Below are 23,823 nucleotides of genomic sequence, written 5' to 3'. Positions count from 1 at the left end.
CATGTGCAAAGAAGGAAGAGTTATGAACCAAATTTCCAGTTTATTGCAAATATCATAAACACCATACAGAAATAATTTATAACAATCCCTACATGTTTTCCAATTATTTAACAATGGATAAAATTAGATGAAATGATATTGAACCTCTATGAAGTTTAAGCATCACACCAGGTATTGCATCTACAGAAAGTTTTCCAAAACTGCCTCTGCCTATGAGGAGAGGAACCTAGAGACAGACCATCCCAATCCTTTAAGAATTATAATGACAGGAAATTAATTTTTAGACGCATGGAAGAGAGCATGATTGTCTTTAGGTCATGGAAAAACGTCACAAAAGAGGCAACATGTGGTAAGTGTCCTGAAGGATCTGTAGGGGTTTCTCAGGCAGAGAGAATGAAGGAAGTAGTTGCCTAGATCTATGAAATGGCATGGTACTTTCTGATGCCCGAGATTGAAATATCTGGGGCAGGGTGTGCAGAGCAGCAGGAAGGATTAGGATGCCACGCCAAAGATTACATGTGGTCTTTTTCTGTGGACAATGAGACTTGCCTTTTGGGTGAGGGCAACACTAATAGAAGTGTATACAACAGATAAGAATAGAGGAAGACCCAAAGTCTAATTAAGAGGCTCCTGAAATAAATCTCAGCAAAGCATGAAGAAGCTCCAAATCACAGCAGCTGGAATAAAGGTGAGCCAAAATGTTAAGTTATCTATTGCTGCATAATAAACAACCAAGAAACTCCCAATGGCATACCATGATAGGCGTTTGTTCCCAGAGATCTAAGGGTCTATTGGGCTGGATTAAGCTGTGTTTGGCTGAGCAGCTTGTTTGAGACAGCCCTGCATCTCATCTTTCTTGGGACTAGCAGCTAGCCTGGGTAGCTTTTTGTTTAGTTTTGTTTTTTAAGGTCCATGTCAGGGGTACAAGAGAGCAAGTGGAAATATGTGAGAGCTCTGAAAGCCTGGGTTTGGAACTGGCACACCATCATTTCTGCTTTATTGGCCAAATCAAGCCACAAGGCCAAACCCAGTCACACATATTCCACCTCTTTAGCAGAAAGAACTGCAATGTCAAAGGGCAAAGGGCAGGAATACAGCTTGGGGTTTAGGACTGGTGACAAAAATGCAACACACCACACTCTGGCCTCCAGGCCACAGTAATTCATTTTATTCCCAAATGAAATATATGCTCACCCCAACCCTAGGACTCTAAAAGTCACATTCAATCACAGCATCAGGCTGTTTAAGATTTTTAATCTGCACTGGACTCTTCCCAGAGAAGGCAATGGCACCCCACTCCAGTACTCTTGCCTGGAAAATCTCATGGACAGAGGAGCCTGGAAGGCTACAGTCCCTGGGGTCACTAAGAGTCGGACACGACTGAGTGGCTGGTTTCACTTTCACTTTTCACTTTCATGCATTGGAGAGGGAAATGACAACCCACTCCAGTGTTCTTGCCTGGAGGATCCCAGGGATGGGGGAGCCTGGTGGGCTGCCGTCTATGGGGTCGCACAGAGTCGGACACGACTGAAGTGACTTAGCAGCAGCAGCAGGCTCTTCCCAGGTGGCACTAGTGATAAAGAACCCACCTGCCAATGCAGGAGACATAAGAGATGTTCAAATTCCTGGGTTAGGAGAATCCCCTGGAGGAGGACATGGCAACCCACTCCAGCATTTTTGCCTGGAGAATCCCATGAACAGAGGAGTCTGGCGGGCTATGGTCCATAGGGTTGCAAAGAGCTGGACATGAAGTGACTTAGCATGCATGCAGTCGATACTGTATTCAGATATGTTTCATCATAATAAAAACAATGCATTGCTCTTTGTTTAGAGAACAATAAACAGAAGAATGAGCTACTCCTGAGGTGTATATACACACAGAGAGCCTACAAACAGAGAAACTAGGACAGATCAGATCAGATCAGTCACTCAGTCGTGACCGCCTCTTTGCAACCCCATGAATCGCAGCACGCCAGGCCTCCCTGTCCATCACCATCTCCTGGAGTTCACTCAAACTCACGTCCATCGAGTCAGTGATGCCATCCAGCCATCTCATCCTCTGTCGTCCCCTTCTCCTCCTGCCTCCAATCTCTCCCAGCATCAGAGTCTTTTCCAGTGAGTCAACTCTTCGCATGAGTTGGCCAAAGTACTGGAGTTTCAGCTTCAGCATCATTCCTTCCAAAGAACACCCAGGACTGATCTCCTTCAGAATAGACTGGTTGGATCTCCTTGCAGTCCAAGGGACTCTCAAGAGTCTTCTCCAACACCACACTTCAAAAGCATCAGTTCTTTGGCGCTCAGCCTTCTTCACAGTCCAACTCTCACATCCATACATGACCACTAGAAAAACCATAGCCTTGAGTAGACGAACCTTTGTTGGCAAAGTAATGTCTCTGCTTTTGAATATGCTATCTAGGTTGGTCATAACTTTCCTTCCAAGGAGTAAGCATCTTTTAATTTCATGGCTGCAGTCACCATCTGTAGTGATTTTGGAGCCCAGAAAAATAAAGTCTGACACTGTTTCCACTGTTTCCCCATCTATCTCCCATGAAGTGGTGGGTCCGGATGCCATGATCTTCATTTTCTGAATGTTGAGCTTTAAGCCAACTTTTTCACTCTCCACTTTCATCAAGAGGCTTTTTAGTTCCTCTTCACTTTCTGCCATAAGGGTGGTGTCATCTGCATATCTGAGGTTATTGATATTTCTCCCGGCAATCTTGATTCCAGCTTGTGTTTCTTCCAGTCCAGCGTTTCTCATGATGTACTCTGCATATAAGTTAAACAAACAGGGTGACAATATACAGCCTTGACGAACTCCTTTTCCTATTTGGAACCAGTCTGTTGTTCCATGTCCAGTTCTAACTGTTGCTTCCTGACTTGCATACAAATTTCCCAAGAGGCAGATCAGGTGGTCTGGTATTCCTATCTCTTTCAGAATTTTCCACAGTTTATTGTGATCCACACAGTCAAAGGCTTTGGCATAGTCAATAAAGCAGAAATAGATGTTTTTCTGGAACTCTCTTGCTTTTTCCATGATCCAGCGGATGTTGGCAATTTGATCTCTGGTTCCTCTGCCTTTTCTAAAACCAGCTTGAACATCAGGAAGTTCACGGTTCACATATTGCTGAAGCCTGGCTTGGAGAATTTTGAGCATTACTTTACTAGCGTGTGAGATGAGTACAATTGTGTGGTAGTTTGAGCATTCTTTGGCATTGCCTTTCTTTAGGATTGGAATGAAAACTGACCTTTTCCAGTCCTGTGGCCACTGCTGAGTTTTCCAAATTTGCTGGCATATTGAGTGCAGCACTTTCACAGCATCATCTTTCAGGATTTGAAATAGCTCAACTGGAATTCCATCACCTCCACTAGCTTTGTTCGTAGTGATGCTTTCTAAGGCCCACTTGACTTCACATTCCAGGATGTCTGGCTCTAGGCCAGTGATCACACCATCATGATTATCTGGGTCGTGAAGATCTTTTTTGTACAGGATAACTGCAATAAACACTCGTATTTTAGAATGAGAGACTCCCAGCAGTCACTGACCCACAGCAATTCTGAAATCCAAGTGGGCCAAAGTTGCTTTATGGATGGGAAATGTTTCTTAATTAGACCTGCGTTCTGCCCCCTAGGGGTGCCTCCCAAATCCACTGTTCCCCACATTTCTGACTGCTCTTCAAGATGTCCTTCTTTTTTCTTCACTTCAGTCATTTCTGAAAAGGGCTTCGGAAGGCAGGTCATTTTGGCAACTTGAGTGACTTTCTCAGCCTACCTCCTGCATTACAAAGTTGAGGGGTTAGATAATTTTTTATATTTTTGAAAAGTCTCACTCTTTTAGTCCTAGGTGGCAGCAGTGCTTTTGCTGAATCTACCACTTAAAACACTTTGTAAATGTTTATACATTTGATAGTCTACTCAGTGAACCCGGAGAAGGCAATGGCACCGCACTCCAGTACTATTGCCTGGAAAATCCCATGGAGGGAGGAGCCTGGAAGGCTGCAGTCCATGGGTCACTAAGAGTCAGGCACGAACGACTTCACTTTCACTTTTCACTTTCATGCATTGGAGAAGGAAATGGCAACCCACTCCAGTGTTCTTGCCTGGAGAATCCCAGGGACCGGGGAGCCTGGTGGGCTGCCATTTACGGGGTCACACAGAGTTGGATACGACTTCTGCTTTATTGACTATCCAAAGCCTTTGACTGTGTGGATCACAACAAACTGTGGAAAATTCTGAAAGAGATGGGAATACCAGACCACCTGATCTGCCTCTTGAGAAATTTGTATGCAGGTCAAGAAGCAACAGTTAGAACTGGACATGGAACAACAGACTGGTTCCAAATGTAAAAGGAGTTTGTCAAGGCTGCATATTGTCACCCTGCTTATTTAACTTATATGCAGAGTACATCATGAGAAATGCTGGACTGGGAGAAACACAAGCTGGAATCAAGATTGCCAGGAGAAATATCAATAACCTCAGATATGCAGATGACACCACCCTTCTGGCACAAAGTGAAGAGGAACTAAAAAGCCTCTTGATGAAAGTCAAAGTGGAGAGTGAAAAAGTTGGCTTAAAGCTCAACATTCAGAAAACGAAGATCATGGCATCCGGTCCCATCACTTCATGGGAAATAGATGGGGAAACAGTGGAAACAGTGTCAGACTTTATTTTTCTGGGCTCCAAAATCACTACAGATGGTGACTGCAGCCATGAAATTAAAAGACGCTTACTCCTTGGAAGGAAAGTTATGACCAACCTAGATAGCATATTCAAAAGCAGAGACATTACTTTGCCAACAAAGGTTCTAGTCAAGGCTATGGTTTTTCCAGTGGTCATGTATGGATGTGAGAGTTGGACTGTGAAGAAGGCTGAGCGCTGAAGAATTGATGCTTTTGAACTGTGGTGTTGGAGAAGACTCTTGAGAGTCCCTTGGACTGCAAGGAGATCCACCCAGTCTATTCTGAAGGAGATCAGCCCTGGGATTTCTTTGGAAGGAATGATGCTAAAGCTGAAACTCCAGTACTTTGGTCAAGAGTTGACTCATTGGAAAAGACTCTGATGCTGGGAGGGATTGGGGGCAAGAGGAGACGGGGATGACAGAGGATGAGATGGCTGGATGGCATCACTGACTTGATGGACGTGAGTCTCAGTGAACTCTGGGAGTTGGTGACGGACAGGGAGGCCTGGCGTGCTGTGATTCATGGGGTCACAAAGAGTCGGACATGACTGAGCGACTGATCTGATCTGATCTGATCTGACGTGACTTAGCAGCAGCAGCAGCAGCACTCAGTGAACCAAAAGTCATATCCACAATTATTTTCCACCCACAATTATTTTCCAGATATGCTTCTCTCTACTTAATTACTAATAAATGCATATCAGACTCATGTGAGACCATGCCTTTAAGCTTCTTAAATGTCTTTTATACCACTTGAAAAGGCATAACACAGGTCCTAAATTTTCTTAGTATCAGCTATCTTTTGTACTATTAAAAATTATTGAAGATTCCAAACAGCTACTTTTGAAAATTCTAGAAAGTACAAGCATACACAAGAACCCCTTTGATTAGGTGTCAAGACAGTGATGTAACCACACTGGAAAACTTCACTTTATGCTCATGAGAAAATAAGAATGAAAAAGACAATGTCTTAAGTAGCATTACAAAAATAATTTTAACCTCACAGGGTCCCAAAAGGATCTTGGAAATTCTCAGGGCTCACTAAACCACATTTTAAGAATTATTGGTCTACCAAACATTTTTTTTTTCCTTTCAGCACTTCTAACTATAGTTTCCATAGCTACATCCTTGATTTTCCCACAAATAATCTAAGTCTGGACAGACTACCTCTTTATCTTTTTGTTTCTGTAGGATTTAAGAGCTCCAGCTAAGTATGTGGAACTTGATACATAAAACACATAAAATAATTCTTTACTAGAAATATACAGTGATTATCTACAGTATTAACTTGTCTGGCATTTTGTTAACTTCCACTGCAAACTAATACATCTAAACCTTACTGATATAAGGTGAAAAACAGAACTTGGAAAGAAGAGTTGGAGAGAGAAAAAGTAGAGTTCTTTTCTTGCCAAGTAGGACAGTCCTGTTGAACTCCAAGAGTTGTTTGCAACTCTGAAGGATTAAACCTTTAACATGAGAATAAACCAGAAACTTAAACTCAACTAGGAAGCACCTCAATCCCTGATTGCATTAAGGTGCCATGGGCATGTTCATTCCCCTAATTGGCTGCTTGCTACAGTGGAGGTAAAACTTCTCAGAGAGACGATAATAGCACTGAGACTCAAAGAATTCCTACAATTTTTTATGAAATCAACCATTCAATAAAGAAACATTCAAGAACAGATGGCACAATGTGATCAAAAACTGAAATAATGTAAAATAGAAACAAAAGCACAGGATATCCAGATATTAGTTATCAGACCAAGACTTGCAAATAACTAAGGGAGGAGTAAGATAGACACAGGGGATTAAGAGTTACAAACTGCTATGTATAAAATAGCATAGCTGTGTAGATCACAACAAACTGTGGAAAATTCTTCAAGAGATGAGAATACCAGACCACCTGATCTGCCTCCTGAGAAATCTTTATGCAGGTCAAGAAGCAACAGTTACAACTGGACATGAAACAACAGACTGGTTCCAAGTTGGGAAAGGAGTACATCAAGGCTGTATATTCTCACCCGGCTTATTTAACTTACATGCAGAATACATCATGCGAAATGCTGGGCTGGATGAAGCACAAGCTGGAATCAAGATTCCCGGGAGAAATATCAATAACCTCAGATAAGCAGATGACACCACCCTATGGGAGAAAGCGAAGAACTAAAGAGGCTCTTGATGAAAGTCAAAGAGGAGTGTGTAAAAGCTGGCTTAAAACTCAACATTCAAAAAACTAAGATCATGGCATCCAGTCCCATCACTTCATGGCAAATAGATGGGGAAATAATGGAAACAGTGGCTGACTTTATTTTGGGGGGCTCCAAAATCACTGCAGATGGTGACTGCAGCCATGAAATTAAAAGATCTGTACTCCTTGGAAGAAAAGTTACAACCAATCTAGACAGTATATTAAAAAGCAGAGACAGCACTGTATATAATAGCCAGGACATGGAAGCAACCTAGATGTCCATCAACAGATGAATAGATAAGAAAACTGTGGTACATATACACAATGGAGTATTACTCAGCCATTAAAAAGAATACATTTGAATCAGTTCTAATGAGGTGGATGAAACTGGAGCCTATTATACAGAGTGAAGTAAGCCAGAAAGAAGAACACCAATACAGTATACTAACGCATATATATGGAATTTAAAAAGATGGTAACAATAACCCTGTGTACAAGACAGCAAAAGAGACACTGATGTATAGAACAGTCTTTTGGACTCTGTGGGAGAGGGAGAGGGTGGGATGATTTGGGAGAATGGCATTGAAATACGTATAATATCATATATGGAACGAGTCGCCAGTCCAGGTTCGATGCACGATACTGGATGCTTGGGGCTGGTGCACTGGGACGACCCAGAGGGATGGTATGGGGAAGGAAGAGGGAGGAGGGTTCAGGATGGGGAACACATGTATACCTGTGGCGGATTCATTTCGATATTTGGCAAAACCAATACAATATTGTAAAGTTTAAAACTAAAATAAAATTTAAAAAAAGAAAAGAAAAAAAATAAAAAAGAATTCTATCTATAAAAAAAAAAAGCAGAGACATTACTTTGCCAACAAAGGTCCGTCTAGTTAAAGCTATGGTTTTTCCAGTAGTCATGTATGGATATGAGACCTGGACTACAAAGAAAGCCGAGCACCGAAGAATTGATGCTTTTGAACTGTGATGTTGGAGAAGACTTTTGGAAAATCCCTTGGACTGCAAGATCAAACCAGTCAATCCTAAAGGAAATCAGTCCTGAATATTCATTGGAAGGACTGATGCTGAAGCTGAAACTCCAATACTTTGGCCACCTGATGCATAGAACTGACTCATTGGAAAAGACCCTGATGCTGGGAAAGGCTGAAGACAGGAGAAGGGGACAACAGAGGATGAGATGGTTGGATGGCATCACTGACTTGATGGACAAGAGTGTGAGCAAGTTTTGGGAGTTGGTGTCGGACAGGGAAGCCTGGCGTGCTGTAGTCCATGGGGTCACAAAGAGTTGAACATGACTGACTGATCTGAACTGAACTGATATACAAAATAAACAAGCTACAAGGAAATACTGTATAGCACAGGAAATACAACTAATATTTTATAACTATAAATGAAGCATAATCTTTGAAAATTATGAATCACTATGTTGCACACCTGAAACACATACTATTGAAAATTAAGTATATCTCAGTTAAAAAAGAAAACAAAACATTTGCAGTTGGTTTCTGATATATTTTCTCAGCATAAAGAAAATTTCTTCTATTCAGTTTACAAGATTACCATGAATCAGTAGTAACTTTTATCAGATACCTTTCTGTATCTATTGAGATGATCCTTAATGTGATTTAAACTAATTGATTTGTTTAATGTTCCTGTTTTCTCAAGATAAATTCAAATTAATTTTAAGTGATAAACATACATATATGTTATATACTTCACACCTTTTTTCTAGTTTTGTTTCAGTATAGTTTACCAAAAAAATTCATTTAAATTAAAAAAAACTAAAATCAATATACTTAATTAGGAGATTTCACTGAGAATTAGAAACTATAAAAAATAACAAAATGGAAATTCTAGGATGAAAAATAAAATAGATGATATTAAATACTTACCAGATTAGGTTAACGCTAAATTAGGCATAGCTGAAGAGAAAAATAGTTTCTGCTCAAATTTTTATTATTACATTGAATTGGAAAATCAATATGGGAAAAACTGATATTTAACAATGTTGAACCTTTCAGTCTATGAACCTGGCATATCATTTACTTAGGTTTACCTTCTCTAAGTAATGTTTTGTAGAATTCAGAGTACAGGTCATACATAACTTTTATCAAATTTATACCTAAGTAGCACATCTCTGTCGGAGAAGGCAATGGCACCCCACTCTTGCCTGGAAAGTCCCATGGACAGAGGAGCTGGGTGGGCTGTATATCTATGGGGTCACTAAGAGTCGGACACGACTGAGCAACTTCCCTTTCACGCATTGGAGAAGGAAATGGCAACCCACTCCAGTGTTCTTGCCTGGATAATCCCAGGGACAGTGGAGCCTGGTGGGCTGCCGTCTATGGGGTCGCACAGAGTCGGACATGAATGACTGAAGCAACTTAGCAGCAGCAGCAGCAGCAGCACATCTCTGTAGTGATGTCACTTCTTTCATTCCTGATCCTAGTAATCTATGGTTGTTTGTTTCTTTCTCAGCTGGTTAGCTAAAGGTTTGACCTTAAAGCACTAGCTTTTACTTGCACTGATTTCCTCAACTGACTTTTGCTTTGTATTCTCTTTTTTCATTTGCTTCTTTGGGGGTTTTACTTGCTGTTTCTCTAACTTAAGGTGGAAGCTGAAGCTATTGAGCCCTTTCTTTTTCTAATACAGATATTTAATGATATAAACTTCCCTGTAAGTACTGCTTTAGCTGATTCCCACAAAATATGATAATTTGCTTTCATTTCCATTGTTCATGTACTAATTTTTTACTTCAACTTTTTGTATTTAAATTATTTGTATCTTCATATTTAAAGTGGATTTCATCTATTTCGTATACAGCTGGATAAAAAAATTCAATTTCATAAGGGTAGTTGATAATTCATACTTAATGTAATTATTGATATTGCTGCTTAAATCTACCATTTTACTGTTTATTTTCTATTGTCCCATTTATTCTTTGCCCCTTGTTCTTTGCTTTTTTTGGGTTTTTTGATGGCTACATTTCATCATCTTTGTTGATTTACTAACTAGAACTGTTCTGCGTTTGTGGTTGCTCTGGGGTTTACAGGGCACATTCTCAGCTCGCAGCATCCTACTTTTTGGTAGTACTCTGCCCCACAGTTAAGGAACCTTAGAGTGGTGTGCTTTCATTTCCCTCCTCCCACCCTTGAAGACAGATACGCTTGTCAGACATTTCACTTTACATATGTTACCACATAATTGTTATTATTTTTGTTTTAAATAGTCTGCTACCCTTTAAAGATAATTTAAAATAAGGGGAGGAAAGGTCTTATATTTGTTCACATATTTACCATTTTTGTTGCTCTTCATTCCTTTGCATAGAAGCAGATTTCTATCTGGTACTTTCAATGTTTCCTGTAGGGCAAAAGTTAGCTTGTGATAAATTCTTTCAACCTTTCTAGGTCTGAAGAAGTTTTAATTTTCATTTTTAAAGATATTTTATCTAGGTAAAGAATTCCAAGTTTATTTTTAAAAATTCAGTATTTGAAAACCATTTCAAGTATTTTGTGTCTTTTTAAAATTTAGTTGCACTGTGTAAATCTAATCTCCTATTATTCTATTTTGGCTACAGGCTAAAATTCAATTTTTGATTTCCCATTTTTACCATTTAAAATTTAACTTTTTTTACTTACTTAGCTTTTAAATTCCATGACAAAAAATGTTTCATCTGTATGCATAAGGTTACCAAAATTATTTTATTTATCTAACTTCTTTTAATATACATTATGTGCATTTATAGAAAAAGGCAATAGGAAAATATTAACAGATAATGCAAAACACACTTTTATGTCTTCTAAATCTCTTTGATAATGATATGACAAAATTTGTGACAAGCCACAATGCTTTCATTACCTGTCAGGAAAAAAAGATTAGCATCCCTTTATGCTTTGTGTGCTAAGTCACTTCAGTGTCTCCAACTCTCTGCAACCCTATGGATTGCCATCCGCCAGGCTCCTCTGTCCATGAGATTCTCCAGGCAAGAATACTGCAGTGCGTTGCCATGCCCTCCTCCAGGGGATCTTCCTGCCTCATGGATTGAACCTGGATCTCATGTCTCCTGTACTGGGAGGGGGGTTCTTTACCACTGGTGCCACCTGGGAAGCTCCCTTATGCTTTAATACAAATGTATTCCACTAAGACAAAGTAATTTATTTCTTGAAGTAATTATTAGTATTTTACACTTACTAAATACATCCTTTTCATATTGTTCATGGGGTTCTCAAGGCAAGAATACTGACTGGTTTGCCATTCCCTTCTCCAGTGGACCACATTCTGTCAGACCTCTCCACCATGACCCACCTGTCTTGGGTGGGCCCACAGGACATGGCTTAGTTTCATTGATTAGACAAGGCTGTGGTCCTAGTGTGATTAGATTGACTAGTTTTCTGTGATTATGGTTTCAGTGTGTATGCCCTCTATGCCCTCTTGCAACACCTTCCATCTTACTTGGGTTTCTCTTACCTTGGACGTGGGGTATCTCTTCACAGCTGCTCCAGCAAAGCACACCCACTGCTCCTTACCTAGGATGAGGGGTATCTCGTCACTGCTGTCCCTCCTGACCTTGAACGTGGAGTAGTTCCTCTAGGCCCTCCTGCGCCCACATAGAAATAGAGGAAAACAACAGAATGGGAAAGACTAGAGATCTCTTCAAGAAAATTAGAGATACCAAGGGAACATTTTGTACAAAGATGGGCTTGATAAAGGACAGAAATGGTATGGACCTAACAGAAGCAGAAGATATTTAGAAGAGGTGGCAAGAATACACAGAAGAACTGTACAAAAAAGATCTTCACGACCAAGATAATCACGATGGTATGATCACTCACCTACAGCCAGACATCCTGGAATGTGAAGTCAAGTGGGCCTTAGAAAGCATCACTATTAACAAAGCTAGTGGAGGTGATGGCATTCCAGTGGAGCTATTTCAAATCCTGAAAGATAATGCTGTGAAAGTGCTGCACTCAATATGCCAGCAAATTTGGAAAACTCAGCAGTGGCCACAGGACTGGAAAAGGTCAGTTTTCATTCTGATCCCAAAGAAAGGCAATGCCAAAGAATGCTCAAACTACCACACAATTGCACTCATCTCACATGCTAGTAAAGTAATGCTCAAAATTCTCCAAGCCAGGCTTCAACAATATGTGAACCGTGAACTTCCTGATGTTCAAGCTGGTTTTAGAAAAGGAAGAGGAACCAGAGATCAAATTGCCAACATCTGCTGGATCATGGAAAAAGCAAGAGAGTTCCAGAAAAACATCTATTTCTGCTTTATTGACTATGCCAAAGCCTTTGACCGTGTGGATCACAATAAACTGTGGAAAATTCTGAAAGAGATGGGAATACCAGACCACCTGACCTGCCTCTTGAGAAACCTGTATGCAGGTCAGGAAGCAACAGTTAGAACTGGACATGGAACAACAGACTGGTTCCAAATAGGAAAAGGAGTACGTCAAGGCTGTATATTGTCACCCTGCTTATTTAACTTATATGCAGAGTACATCATGAGAAATGCTGGGCTGGAAGCAGCACAAGCTGGAATCAAGATTGCCGGGAGAAATATCAATAACCTCAGATATGCAGATGACACCACCCTTCTGGCAGAAAGTGAAGAGGAACTAAAAAGCCTCTTGATGAAACTGAAAGAGGAGAGTGAAAAAATTGGCTTAAAGCTCAACATTCAGAAAACAAAGATCATGGCATCTGGTCCCATCACTTCATGGGAAGGAACAGTGGAAACAGTGTCAGACTTTACTTTTTTAGGCTCCAAAATCACTGTACATGGTGACTGCAGCCATGAAATTAAAAGAAGCTTACTCCTTGGAAGGGAAGTTATGACCAACCTAGACAGCATATTCAAAAGCAGAGACATTACTTTGCCAACAAAGGTCCGTCTAGTCAAGGCTATGGTTTTTCCAGTGGTCATGTATGGATGTGAGAGTTGGACTGTGAAGAAAGCTGAGCGACAAAGGATTGATGCTTTTGAACTGTGGTGTTGGAGAAGACTCTTGAGAGTCCCTTGGACTGCAAGGAGATCCAACCAGTCCATTCTGAAGGAGATCAGCCCTGGGTGTTCTTTGGAAGGAATGATGCTAAAGCTGAAACCCCAGTACTTTGGCCACCTCATACGAAGAGTTGACTCACTGGAAAAGACTCTGATGCTGGGAGGGATTGGGGGCAGGAGAAGGGGACGACAGAGGATGAGACGGCTGGATGGCATCACCGATTAGATAGACGTGAGTCTGAGTGAACTCCGGGAGTTGGCGATGGATAGGGAGGCCTGGCATGCTGCGATTCATGGGGTCACAAAGGGTCAGACACGACTGAGAGACTGAACTGAACTGAATTGAACTGAAATATATCCTTAAAATCTTTCATCACCTGGAAGGAAAAAGTTAGTAATCCAGCTAGACTTCTTTTTTATTTTAGTAAATACTTTCATCTCAAAAGTTAAAATTGAGCAGGAGTGCTATATACAAGGTATATTTTAAATCTTTGGGACAAGAGACTACAAGAGGTAAATAAGCCAGCTGCCCTCTTAATCTTATACCACTAAAAATGTAAATCACACCATGCAATATTCACATATTGTCAAAGAGGTGTATATTCTTTTGACAATTAACCTTACTGTTTTTTTTTTAATTTTTATTTATTTTATAGTGGGTCAGTAATATAAAAATATTACACACAGCACAAAAAAGAATTAAAGAAAGTTAATGATATAAACCACAGAACAAAATAAACCACACCTCATTTAGGAGAAGAAAAAAATGGACTAATACTGTAATACTTAGGATAATATGAAATTTTCACTAATTATTAAGTGGAATTATATTGACTGAAACATTATAGTATAAATTTTATGCTGTTAATTAATGAGATAATCACCAGATATGTAGTTCTGGTTGAGTCTTATAAACCCTTAAAAGTTTTCATAGGTAAAGTTAACTACAAAAAATATCAACCAGAGTAGAGACCAGTTAGAAGTATAGAAAAGTAATGCAATAGATATAATGTGATCTGTGCAATTCAAAATCTGAAAATTTTCTTATCAAATGTACAAGTAATAAATAATAGTTATACTTGACTTCACCAAGTTAACAAAATAATTACTAACCAACTTTGTGTTTTATTAGTCAATTGCTTAGAAACACAAAACACCAATTAAACTTATGTTCTCCATAAAAATAGAAGGTATATCAAACTCTTTAATCATTAAACATCCAAAAAAATTTGGAAGGCAACTGTCAACCAAAAATATTATGTTTAGAAAGGATGATTAAAAAACATACATAACCTATTTTTTTGCACAATTTTTTCATGAAAAAGGGCACTTAGTGTATAGCTAAAGCTTTCATAAAATAAAGATTCTGCTGGCTTTCCTCTCAGGCAGATGACATAGTGTACAGTTTTTAATATAAAAATATAAATATATTTGACAGAAAAGATGAAATAGTGATTGGTATAAAATCCCATCACCCTTTTACTGAAAAAAATTTTTTCTCCCAGAGGTTATGAAAACAATACTGATTTCATGTAGTTCTGTGTGTCAGAACCTTCCCAAATTACAAAACATCAAAGTATTCACTGAAATTTCAGAAGTGTGCCCGCAGTCTTTTGTTTTCTTCTCGTAGTCTTTCAATTTCTGCCACTAAACCTTCATTCACTGAGTATCTTTCCAACAAAGAGTGCATCTCATTCTAGAAAAGGGGAAAAAAAATTTTTTTAATTACTGGCATTTCACATTTATTTGACACTGCTTTACGCATTTTCAGCTATCATTTTTCTCATGTTCAATTAACTGAGTAATTTTTTTTTTCAATTTAACCACCCTTACTACTTTGCTAATATAAATGAAAGAGCACTGGTAAAATTTACATATTTGGAAAGCTTACATTTCCACATTTAGAAAGGTTTTTGCTTACTTACTGCCAAAAAAAAAAAAATAGCTGTGAAAAAGTAGCCTTAACTATCATAGGTTATAAAGAAGGGTGACTAGTTAAAATCTATTTTATTTACTAAATTTCTAAAACACTCTTTTATTTCTTAGCAATTAGATATAACTAAGTAAGAATACGTCACCCTTTCATGGACTTTTTAGCCACTGCTATGCTCACTTACAATAAAACATGTCAATACATACCAGTTGCATATGAAACTGTTTAATCATCTCCACTTGCAAATTCACAATGTCCCTATGGCATGCTTCTCTAGGGGAGAACATATAATATTTATTAGAATTAGAACAGTTTTACCAATTCTAGAATCACTCAAGAAAATGACTATACTCTTATTATTTCACATTACTATTAACAATTATTATAATAACAGTAAAAATGCCACTGCACCTAGTATTTATTTACTATGTGCTAGGGTCTGTGTCTTGTACTTCAGATGTAAGAACTCATTTAATCTTAACAACTAGGTAGAATTACTACCTCTATTTTACCCATGTAGCTGAGTCACAGAGAAGTTGTAACTCAACCAAAGTCACACAACTAGTATATGTTCGAGCTAGGACATAAACCCGGCTGTCTACTTCCGGAACTCTCATTACACTACATTCCTTAATACAGAAATCATCATTAAGGAAAGACACAGGTTTATATTACAAGGAAATACAGACAATGCTCTAGGTTACAATGTTTAAGTATTACCAATGTTTAAGCTATTAAAAAAAAAAAAAACTTCCAGTAGAAAGCAAAGAGCCTATTTATAACAGAGGTTTATTCAATAAAATGCAATTAAGTCATGCCTGCAAAACCATGAGTGGGAATTCCAAGGTGGCCCAGTGGTCAGGACTCTGGGCTTTCACGTCCATGGCTAGGGTTCAATCCCTGGTTGGGGAACTAAGATCCCACAAGCCACGTGGCATGGCCAAAAAGAAAGAGAAGGCATAAAAGTTATGAAATAATAAAAGGAATATCTGTGTGTCACCTGCCACAGAAATTATGGGCTAGAACATAACGAAAATCACAGAAGCTTCCTGTGGTGCTCCTCACTTAACTCTTGAGAGAAGTCCAAGAAAGAAGTCACTACTCTCTCAAATTTGTTTGAGCAAAGATATGTTTTTTAAAAAAAAAATATATATATATATGTATTTATATATTTTTACATAACATAGAATCTGTAGTCAATGTATTTTTGTTATGCCTACTTTTGAGCATTATAAAAAGGGTACCATATCCTATGTAGCCTTTAGTGTACAGTTAAAAATAATCCAGTATCATGCTTTCAAGGTCATATTCTATTTATCTATAATTCATTGATCTGTACTAGTGTATATTCTTCTGTCAAATTGAACTGTTTTTAAGTGTTTATTATTAAAATGTTGCTATAAACAATAATGTATATGTCTTCCAACCCACATGTGCCAATTTCTGTAGATAATATATCCAAGATGTGCTGAGTCACAGGTATGATCGAAAGGTACAGTGTTCAAACTTACAAAATAATAGAAATTATTTTACGAAGTGGTAGTATTAATGGACATGCTCATCATCAGAATAAAGAGTTCCTCTAGCTCTACATCCACACCAAGACTTGGTGTTGCCAGACTTTTTACAAATGTGTTTCCATATACTGGGTGTGAAATGGTAACCAACTGCATTTTCAGTTCTCTGGTTAATTTTCAGGGTTGAGCAACTTTCCTTATGTTCATACTATTCTTCAGTGAAATGCTTGTCTGTGTATTTAAACTATTGTTCTATTCAATGTCTTTTTAAAAGAAATTATTCATAACAGTTCTTTACATAATCTGATCCTCTATTGGTTATATGAGTACTGCAGATATCCTTCAGAGAAGGCAATGGCACCCCACTCCAGTACTCTTGCCTGGAAAATCCCATGGATGGAGGAGCCTGGAAGGCTGCAGTCCATGGGGTCGCTAAGAGTCGGACACGGCTGAGTGACTTCACTTTCACTTTTCACTTTCATGCACTGGAGAAGGAAATAGCAACCCACTCCAGTGTTCTTGCCTGGAGAATCCCAGGGATGGGGGAGCCTGGTGGGCTGCAGTCTATGGGGTCACACAGAGTCGGACACGATTGAAGTGACTTAGCAGCAGATACCTTTTGTCTTTTCATTTTATTAATGGTGTCCTGGATGAACACTTCCTACTGACATTCTCAAATTTACTAACCTAATATCAATGTAAATTTACCAATCTATTTTTATAGGTAGTGTACCCTCTTATATTTAAGTAACTTTCTAAACCCGAAATCATATATAAATTCTTCTACAATGCCTAAACTTTTTCCATTTCTATTTAAACTTTTACTCTGTATGGAACTGATTTTTTAAATAAATGGAACAGGGATCTATACATTTCCTCTGTGATATATCACATTTCCACATATATGTATATATGGGATACATATATGCTTCTTTGGGATACATTTGATTGCTTTGAAAAATCTGTCCACTCTGTGCTAATGCTACACTATTTTAATTATAGCTTATCTATCTGACAAACTAGTCCCCTTCAACCTTATTCTTCTCTGGTGCCTTAGTTATTTCCAGATCTTCCATTTTTCATATACATTTTGGAATTACCATCTTCTTCCAAAAAACCCAGCTGGTATTTGATTGGAATTGTATTCAACCTTGTAGACCAATTTAAAAGAACTGATAGCTTCACAGTATCTTCCCATGTATTTGTTAGTGCTTTCTAATACATTTTTGAGTTAAATAATGGAGTAGCCATCATGGTCAACAAAAGAGTCTGAAATGCAGTACTTGGATGCAATCTCAAAAACGACAGACTGATCTCTGTTCGTTTCCAAGACAATCCATTCAATATCACGGTAATCCAAGTCTATGCCCCAACCAGTAACACTGAAGAAGCTGAAGTTGAACGGTTCTATGAAGACCTACAAGACCTTTTGGAACTAACACCCAAAAAAGACGTCCTTTTCATTATAGGGGACTGGAATGCAAAAGTAGGAAGTCAAGAAACACCTGGAGTAACAGGCAAATTTGGCCATGTAATAAGCAATGAAGCAGGGCAAAGACTAATAGAGTTTTGCCAAGAAAATGCACTGGTCATAGCAAACACCCTCTTCCAACAACACAAGAGAAGACTCTACACATGGACATCACCAGATGGTCAACACTGAAATCAGATTGATTATATTCTTTGCAGCCAAAGATGGAGAAGCTCTACATAGCAAAAACAAGACCGGGAGCTGACTGTGCCTCCGATCATGAGCTCCTTATTGCCATATTCAGACTTAAATTGAAGAAAGTAGGGAAAACCACTAGACCATTCAGGTATGACCTAAATCAAATCCCTTATGATTATACAGTGGAAGTGAGAGATAGATTTAAGGGACTAGATCTGATAGACAGAGTGCCTGATGAATTATGGAATGAGGTTCGTGACATTGTACAGGAGACAGGGATCAAGACCATCCCCATGGAAAAGAAATGCAAAAAAGCAAAATGGCTGTCTGGGGAGCCCTTACAAATAGCTGTGAAAAGAGGAAAAGTGAAAAGCAAAGGAGATAAGGAAAGATATAAGCATCTGAATGCAGACTTCCAAAGAATAGCAAGAAGAGATAAAAGCCTTCCTCAGCAGTCAATGCGAAGAAATAGAGGAAAACAACAGAATGGGAAAGACTAGAGATCTCTTCAAGAAAATTAGAGATACCAAGGGAACATTTCATACAAAGATGGGCTTGATAAAGGAAAGAAATGGTATGAACCTAACAGAAGCAGAAGATATTAAGAAGATGTGGCAAGAATACACAGAAGAATTGTACAATAAAGATCTTCATGACCAAGATAATCACAATGGTATGATCACTCATCTAGAGCCAGACATCCTGGAAGGTGAAGTGAAGCGGGCCTTAGAAAGCATCTCTACAAACAAAGCTAGTGGAGGTGATGGCATTCCAGTTGAGCTATTTCAAATCCTGAAAGATGATGCTGTGAAAGTGCTGCACTCAATACACCAGCAAATTTGGAAAACTCCACAGTGGCCACACACTGGAAAAGGTCAGTTTTCATTCCAATCCCAAAGAAAGGCAATGCCAAAGAATGCTCAAACTACTGCACAATTGCACGCATCTCATATGTTAGTAAAGTAATGCTCAAAATTCTCCAAGCCAGGCTTCAGCAATATGTGAACCGTGAACTTCCTGATGTTCAAGCTGGTTTTAGAAAAGGCAGAAGAACTAGAGATAAAATTGCCAACATCTGCTGGATCATCGAAAAAGCAAGAGAGTTCCAGAAAAACATCTACTTCTGCTTTATTGACTATGCCAAAGCCTTTGACTGTGTGGATCACAACAGACTGTGGAAAAGTCTGAAAGAGATGGGAATAACAGACCACCTGACCTGCCTCTTGAGAAACCTATATGCAGGACAGGAAGCAACAGTTAGAACTGGACATGGAACAACAGACTGATTCCAAATAGGAAAAGGAGTACGTCAAGGCTGTATATTGTCACCCTGCTTATTTAACTTATATGCAGAGTACATTATGAGAAACGCTGGGCTGGAAGAAGCACAAGCTGGAATCAAGATTGCCGGGAGAAATATCAATAACCTCAGCTATTCTGATGACACCACCCTTATGGCAGAAAGCAAAGAGGAACTAAAAAGCCTCTTGATGAAAGTGAAAGAGGAGAGTGAAAAAGTTGGCTTAAAGCTCAACATTCAGAAAACAAAGATCATGGCATCTGCTCCCATCACTTCATGGGAAATAGATGGGGAAACAGTGGAAACAGTGTCAGACTTTATTTTTCTGGGCTCCAAAATCACTGCAGATGGTGACTGCAGCCATGAAATTAAAAGATGCTTACTCCTTGGAAGGAAAGTTATGACCAACCTAGATAGCATATTCAAAAGCAGAGACATTACTTTGCCAACAAAGGCCCGTCTAGTCAAGGTATGGTTTTTCCTGTGGTCATGTATGGATGTGAGAGTTGGACTGTGAAGAAAGCTGAGCACCGAAGAATTGATGCTTTTGAACTGTGGTGTTGGAGAAGACTCTTGAGAGTCCCTTGGACTGCAAGGAGATCCAACCAGTCCATTCTAAAGGAGATCAGCCCTGGGTGTTCTTTGGAAGGAATGATGCTAAAGCTGAAATTCCAGTACTTTGGCCCCCTCATGCGAAGAGTTGACTCACTGGAAAAGACTCTGATGCTGGGAGGGATTGGGGGCAGGAGGAGAAGGGGACGACAGAGGATGAGATGGCTGGATGGCATCACTGACTTGACGGACGTGAGTCTGAGTGAACTCGGGGAGTTGGTGATGGACAGGGAGACCTGGCGTGCTGCAATTCATGGGGTCGCAAAGAGTCGGACATGACTGAGCAACTGAACTGAACTGAATACATTTTTAAATGTTTTTCTATACAGATCTTTACCATCCTTAGATATCCTCCCAAGAATCTTATTTTTTCTATCGCAACAATTACAAGTACTTTTTAAAAAGTTTCTCTTCTGTTTTTAACTATGACAAATGCTGTATTGAAAACACAAAGTAACAAAAACAAGAAGTGAAGGCATCATAGAACCACTAAGGTAACCAGGGCTGGTAGCTTTACAGTCTTGTAAACAAGGGGATCTACTAGGTAAGCTTCACAACTACCTCTTCACCTCTGGGGGGTGAGCTGATTCCACAGTACGGGGAAAAGAGACGGGGAGGAAAGCAGTGGCCCAGAGTCTGAGACAGTCTCACTGGGTTGGGGAGTATTATAATTCAGAACTCCCAAGGCAGCCAGAGCTGCAAGGTTCCTGGGAAGGGGGTATCAGTAGAAAATAAACCTGAAACTGTGCAGTCTCCCCTCAAGACATCTTTGACTCCTAAGCTGTGCCTGTACTGAAGTTAGATGGCAGGAAACCAAACATAAAGTGGCCGCTAAAGAGGAGAAAAGGATCTGGGAGGCCTTGTGATGCTTTAGAATTGGAGGTTAAAGCTAGATAAAAAACCAGAAACAAACTACAAACCCAGGAAGTGATTTGCTTGCTAGAGGAAACTTAAATCTTGAAAGACAACAGAAGTAAACCTGCAGACTTCTGCTTAGGATGTAAGCTCTCCAACTCTAATAATGAGCACAAGCCAGATAACCTATAAAATCACACATTTCAAAATAAATTCAACTTTGAGTACAAAGAAATCTAAGTGAATTTAAATCCAGAAAATGGTGAGTCCCTCCAGAAGAAGAGAGACCCACAATTGTTTTCATCCTTGACAAGAGCAGTGTGTAAACAAAGCTGCCACTGACAGGGTAAAGAGAACTAGATGAAACTTCTCTAGATTTTTAAAGGCCAAGTGAAGACTGCCACAAGCTTAGAATCCCAAGGGAATCCCAGCCAAATGTAAAGTCTCCATTCACTCAACAACTTTTCACCATAGGCCTTCACTGAATGCTCTGTAAAAATTAGGGGCAAAGCAGGAGGGCTCAGAGAGAGTGCCCCTGGGGCACAGATGCACAGAGCCTGGTGAAGACTTAGGGCAGCAGAGGAGAACCCCTGAAGCATGAAGGCCCTCACGGAAAAGGCGGCCTCCAGGCTGAGAGGGAACAGCTATCAGACAGCCCCATCTGTAGCTTGTTCTAAGTAAGGTCTGGCTGGCAAGACCTACTAAAGGCTGAAGTAAGAGCAGCTGAATTTACAGAAATCCTCTGAGTCATTCCGGGTCCTCACCGGGTTTCTAAGCAGAGGCTGCGTATGGGTGACGGAGGGGAAGCAGAGTGGAGAGGGGCCCCTAGCCGCCCTCACTCCCTAGGTACAGGCACACAACGCAAGCTGAAAGCTGAAGGCAGGACAGTGATTTCTTTCTAAATTTGCCCCAATGTAACTGCTCCCTTTCTGTGTTTTCAACAACTGTTTTGTTCCACATTATATTACAGCTGTATCCAGATAATTCTGCTATTTTTTTCCCCACAGACACATTCCTGAAATAGCTCATATTTTTAAAAACTATGTATGGAAAATAATAGGACCAGATTTTTTTAAATGTGGTATGTGCATATAACAGAATATTATTCAGCCTTAAAACAGAAAGAAATTGTGACGTGTGACAACACGCATGAACCTGGAGGACACAATGCTAAGTGAAATAAGCCAGACACAGAAACACAAATACTGCATAATCCCGTGTGCATGAGATGTCTAATAAAATAGTCATGAGATATCGAATAAAACTCATGGAAGCAAGGAACAAGATGATGGGTGTTGGGGCTGGGGAGAAGGGGAAACAGGGAGATGCTAATTGAGGAACAGAAAATTTCAGTTTCACAAAATGAGTAAGTTCAAGAGGCCTGTTGTGCAACACTGTGTCTACAGTTAACAATACCATTATGCTATACACTTGAAGTTCCAAGAGAGTAGATCTCATAGCAAGTATTCTTACCATAACACTGAAAAAAAAAAAAAGAAAAGAAAAGAACACAATTTAAAGGAAAAGAACTCTGGAAGATCACTCAAAATCTATACAAACTTTGCAACCAGAGTGCTAACAGAAACAATTAAATCCTAATAAAAATACTAGCACAGCTTAAATATTGAATAATCAAAGATTTTACCCTAAAAAAAAGTGAGGGTTACTTGAAAAGGGGAAAGAAGGTAAGAGAAAGGACTGGGGCTCTCAAGCATGAAGGCAAAAATAAAATGCCCAAAGATGAGGAAAAAAATCACAAAATAAGCACTTCCTAACACACAGCACATAGCCAAATCAAGTTAAGAGGAAGGGAAGAGAAAGAGATGGACATAGACAGGTGGCTTGCAGCCTTTACCTGTGTTCATGTTCTTTGTTTTGACAGCTGTTACACAAACCAAGAAAACTTCCTCATCATACTATCATCGCTGCCCTATTTACAAATGAGTTACTTCACATCAAAGAAACACACATCACAGCAGGACACACTATACCTGTCTTAATTAAACTATAATGTCTTTGTGGGCAGATCACCTGTTTTTGTATCCTCAGTACCAATACATACGAGGCACATTATAAATGTTAAAATGATACAAGAAAATGAACAACCCAATCAAAAAGTGGGCAAAAGAACTAAATAGACATTTCTCCAAAGAAGACATACAGATGGCTAATAAACACATGAAAAGATGCTCAACATCATTCATTATCACAGAAATGCAAATCAAAACCACAATGAGGTATCATCTCACGCCGGTCAGAATGGCTGCTATCAAAGTCTACAAACAATAAATATTGGAGAGGGTGTGGAGAAAAGGGAACCCTCTTACACTGTTGGTGGGAATGCAAATTAGTACAGCCACTATGGGGAACAATGTGGAGATTTCCTTAAAAAAACTGGAAACAGAACTGCCATACGACCCAGCAATCCCACTGCTAGGCATACACAACGAGGAAACCAGAATTGAAAGAGACACATGTACCCCAATGTTCATCGCAGCACTGTTTACAATAGCCTGGACATGGAAGCAACCTAGATGTCCATCAGCAGATGAAAGGATAAGGAAGCTGTGGTACATATACACAATGGAATATTACTCAGCTACAAAAAGGAACACATTTAAGTCCATTCTGATGAGGTGGATGAAACTGGAGCCTATTATACAGAGTGAAGAAAGAGAAACACCAATACAGTATATTAACACATATATGTGGAATTTAGAAAGACTGTAACGATGACCCTATATGCAAGATAGCAAAAGAGACACAGATATAAAGAACAGACTTTTGGACTATGTGGGAGAAGGCGAGGATGGGATGATTTGAGAGAAAACCATTGAAACATGTATAGTACCATATGTAAAATAGATGACCAGTGCAAGTTTGATGCATGAAGCAGGGTACTCAAAGCCAGTGATCTGGGACAACCCAGAGGGATGGAGTAGGGAGGAAGGTGGGAGGGGGGTTCAGGATGGGGGGACACATGTGCACCCGTGGCTGATTCATGTTGCTGCTGCTGCTGCTATCACTTCAGTTATGTCTGACT

The 23,823-nt window shown here is 39.4% G+C and overlaps 1 protein-coding gene across 2 annotated transcripts in view; it reads right to left on the bottom strand.

Annotated features, from left to right (window-relative positions):
* Nucleotides 1–13,982: 13,982 nt before the first annotated feature.
* The window catches only part of NEDD1 (NEDD1 gamma-tubulin ring complex targeting factor), a 51,644-nt gene continuing 41,803 nt past the window's right edge, over nt 13,983–23,823 (bottom strand). For both annotated transcript variants that reach the window (XM_019961130.2, XM_019961131.2), the window contains exons 14-15: nt 15,034–15,100; nt 13,983–14,590 (exon numbers count right to left, since the gene is read on the bottom strand). In XM_019961130.2, the coding sequence (XP_019816689.2) occupies nt 14,486–14,590; nt 15,034–15,100 (172 nt within the window). In that variant the 3' untranslated portion in view covers nt 13,983–14,485. The remainder of the gene's footprint in view (nt 14,591–15,033; nt 15,101–23,823) is intronic.

This window comes from Bos indicus, chromosome 5 (assembly GCF_029378745.1).
Source record: "Bos indicus isolate NIAB-ARS_2022 breed Sahiwal x Tharparkar chromosome 5, NIAB-ARS_B.indTharparkar_mat_pri_1.0, whole genome shotgun sequence".
NCBI classification, from domain to species: domain Eukaryota; kingdom Metazoa; phylum Chordata; class Mammalia; order Artiodactyla; family Bovidae; genus Bos; species Bos indicus.
The sequence above is the reverse complement of the archived record's forward strand: the minus strand, read 5'-3'. Positions and strand labels throughout refer to the sequence as shown.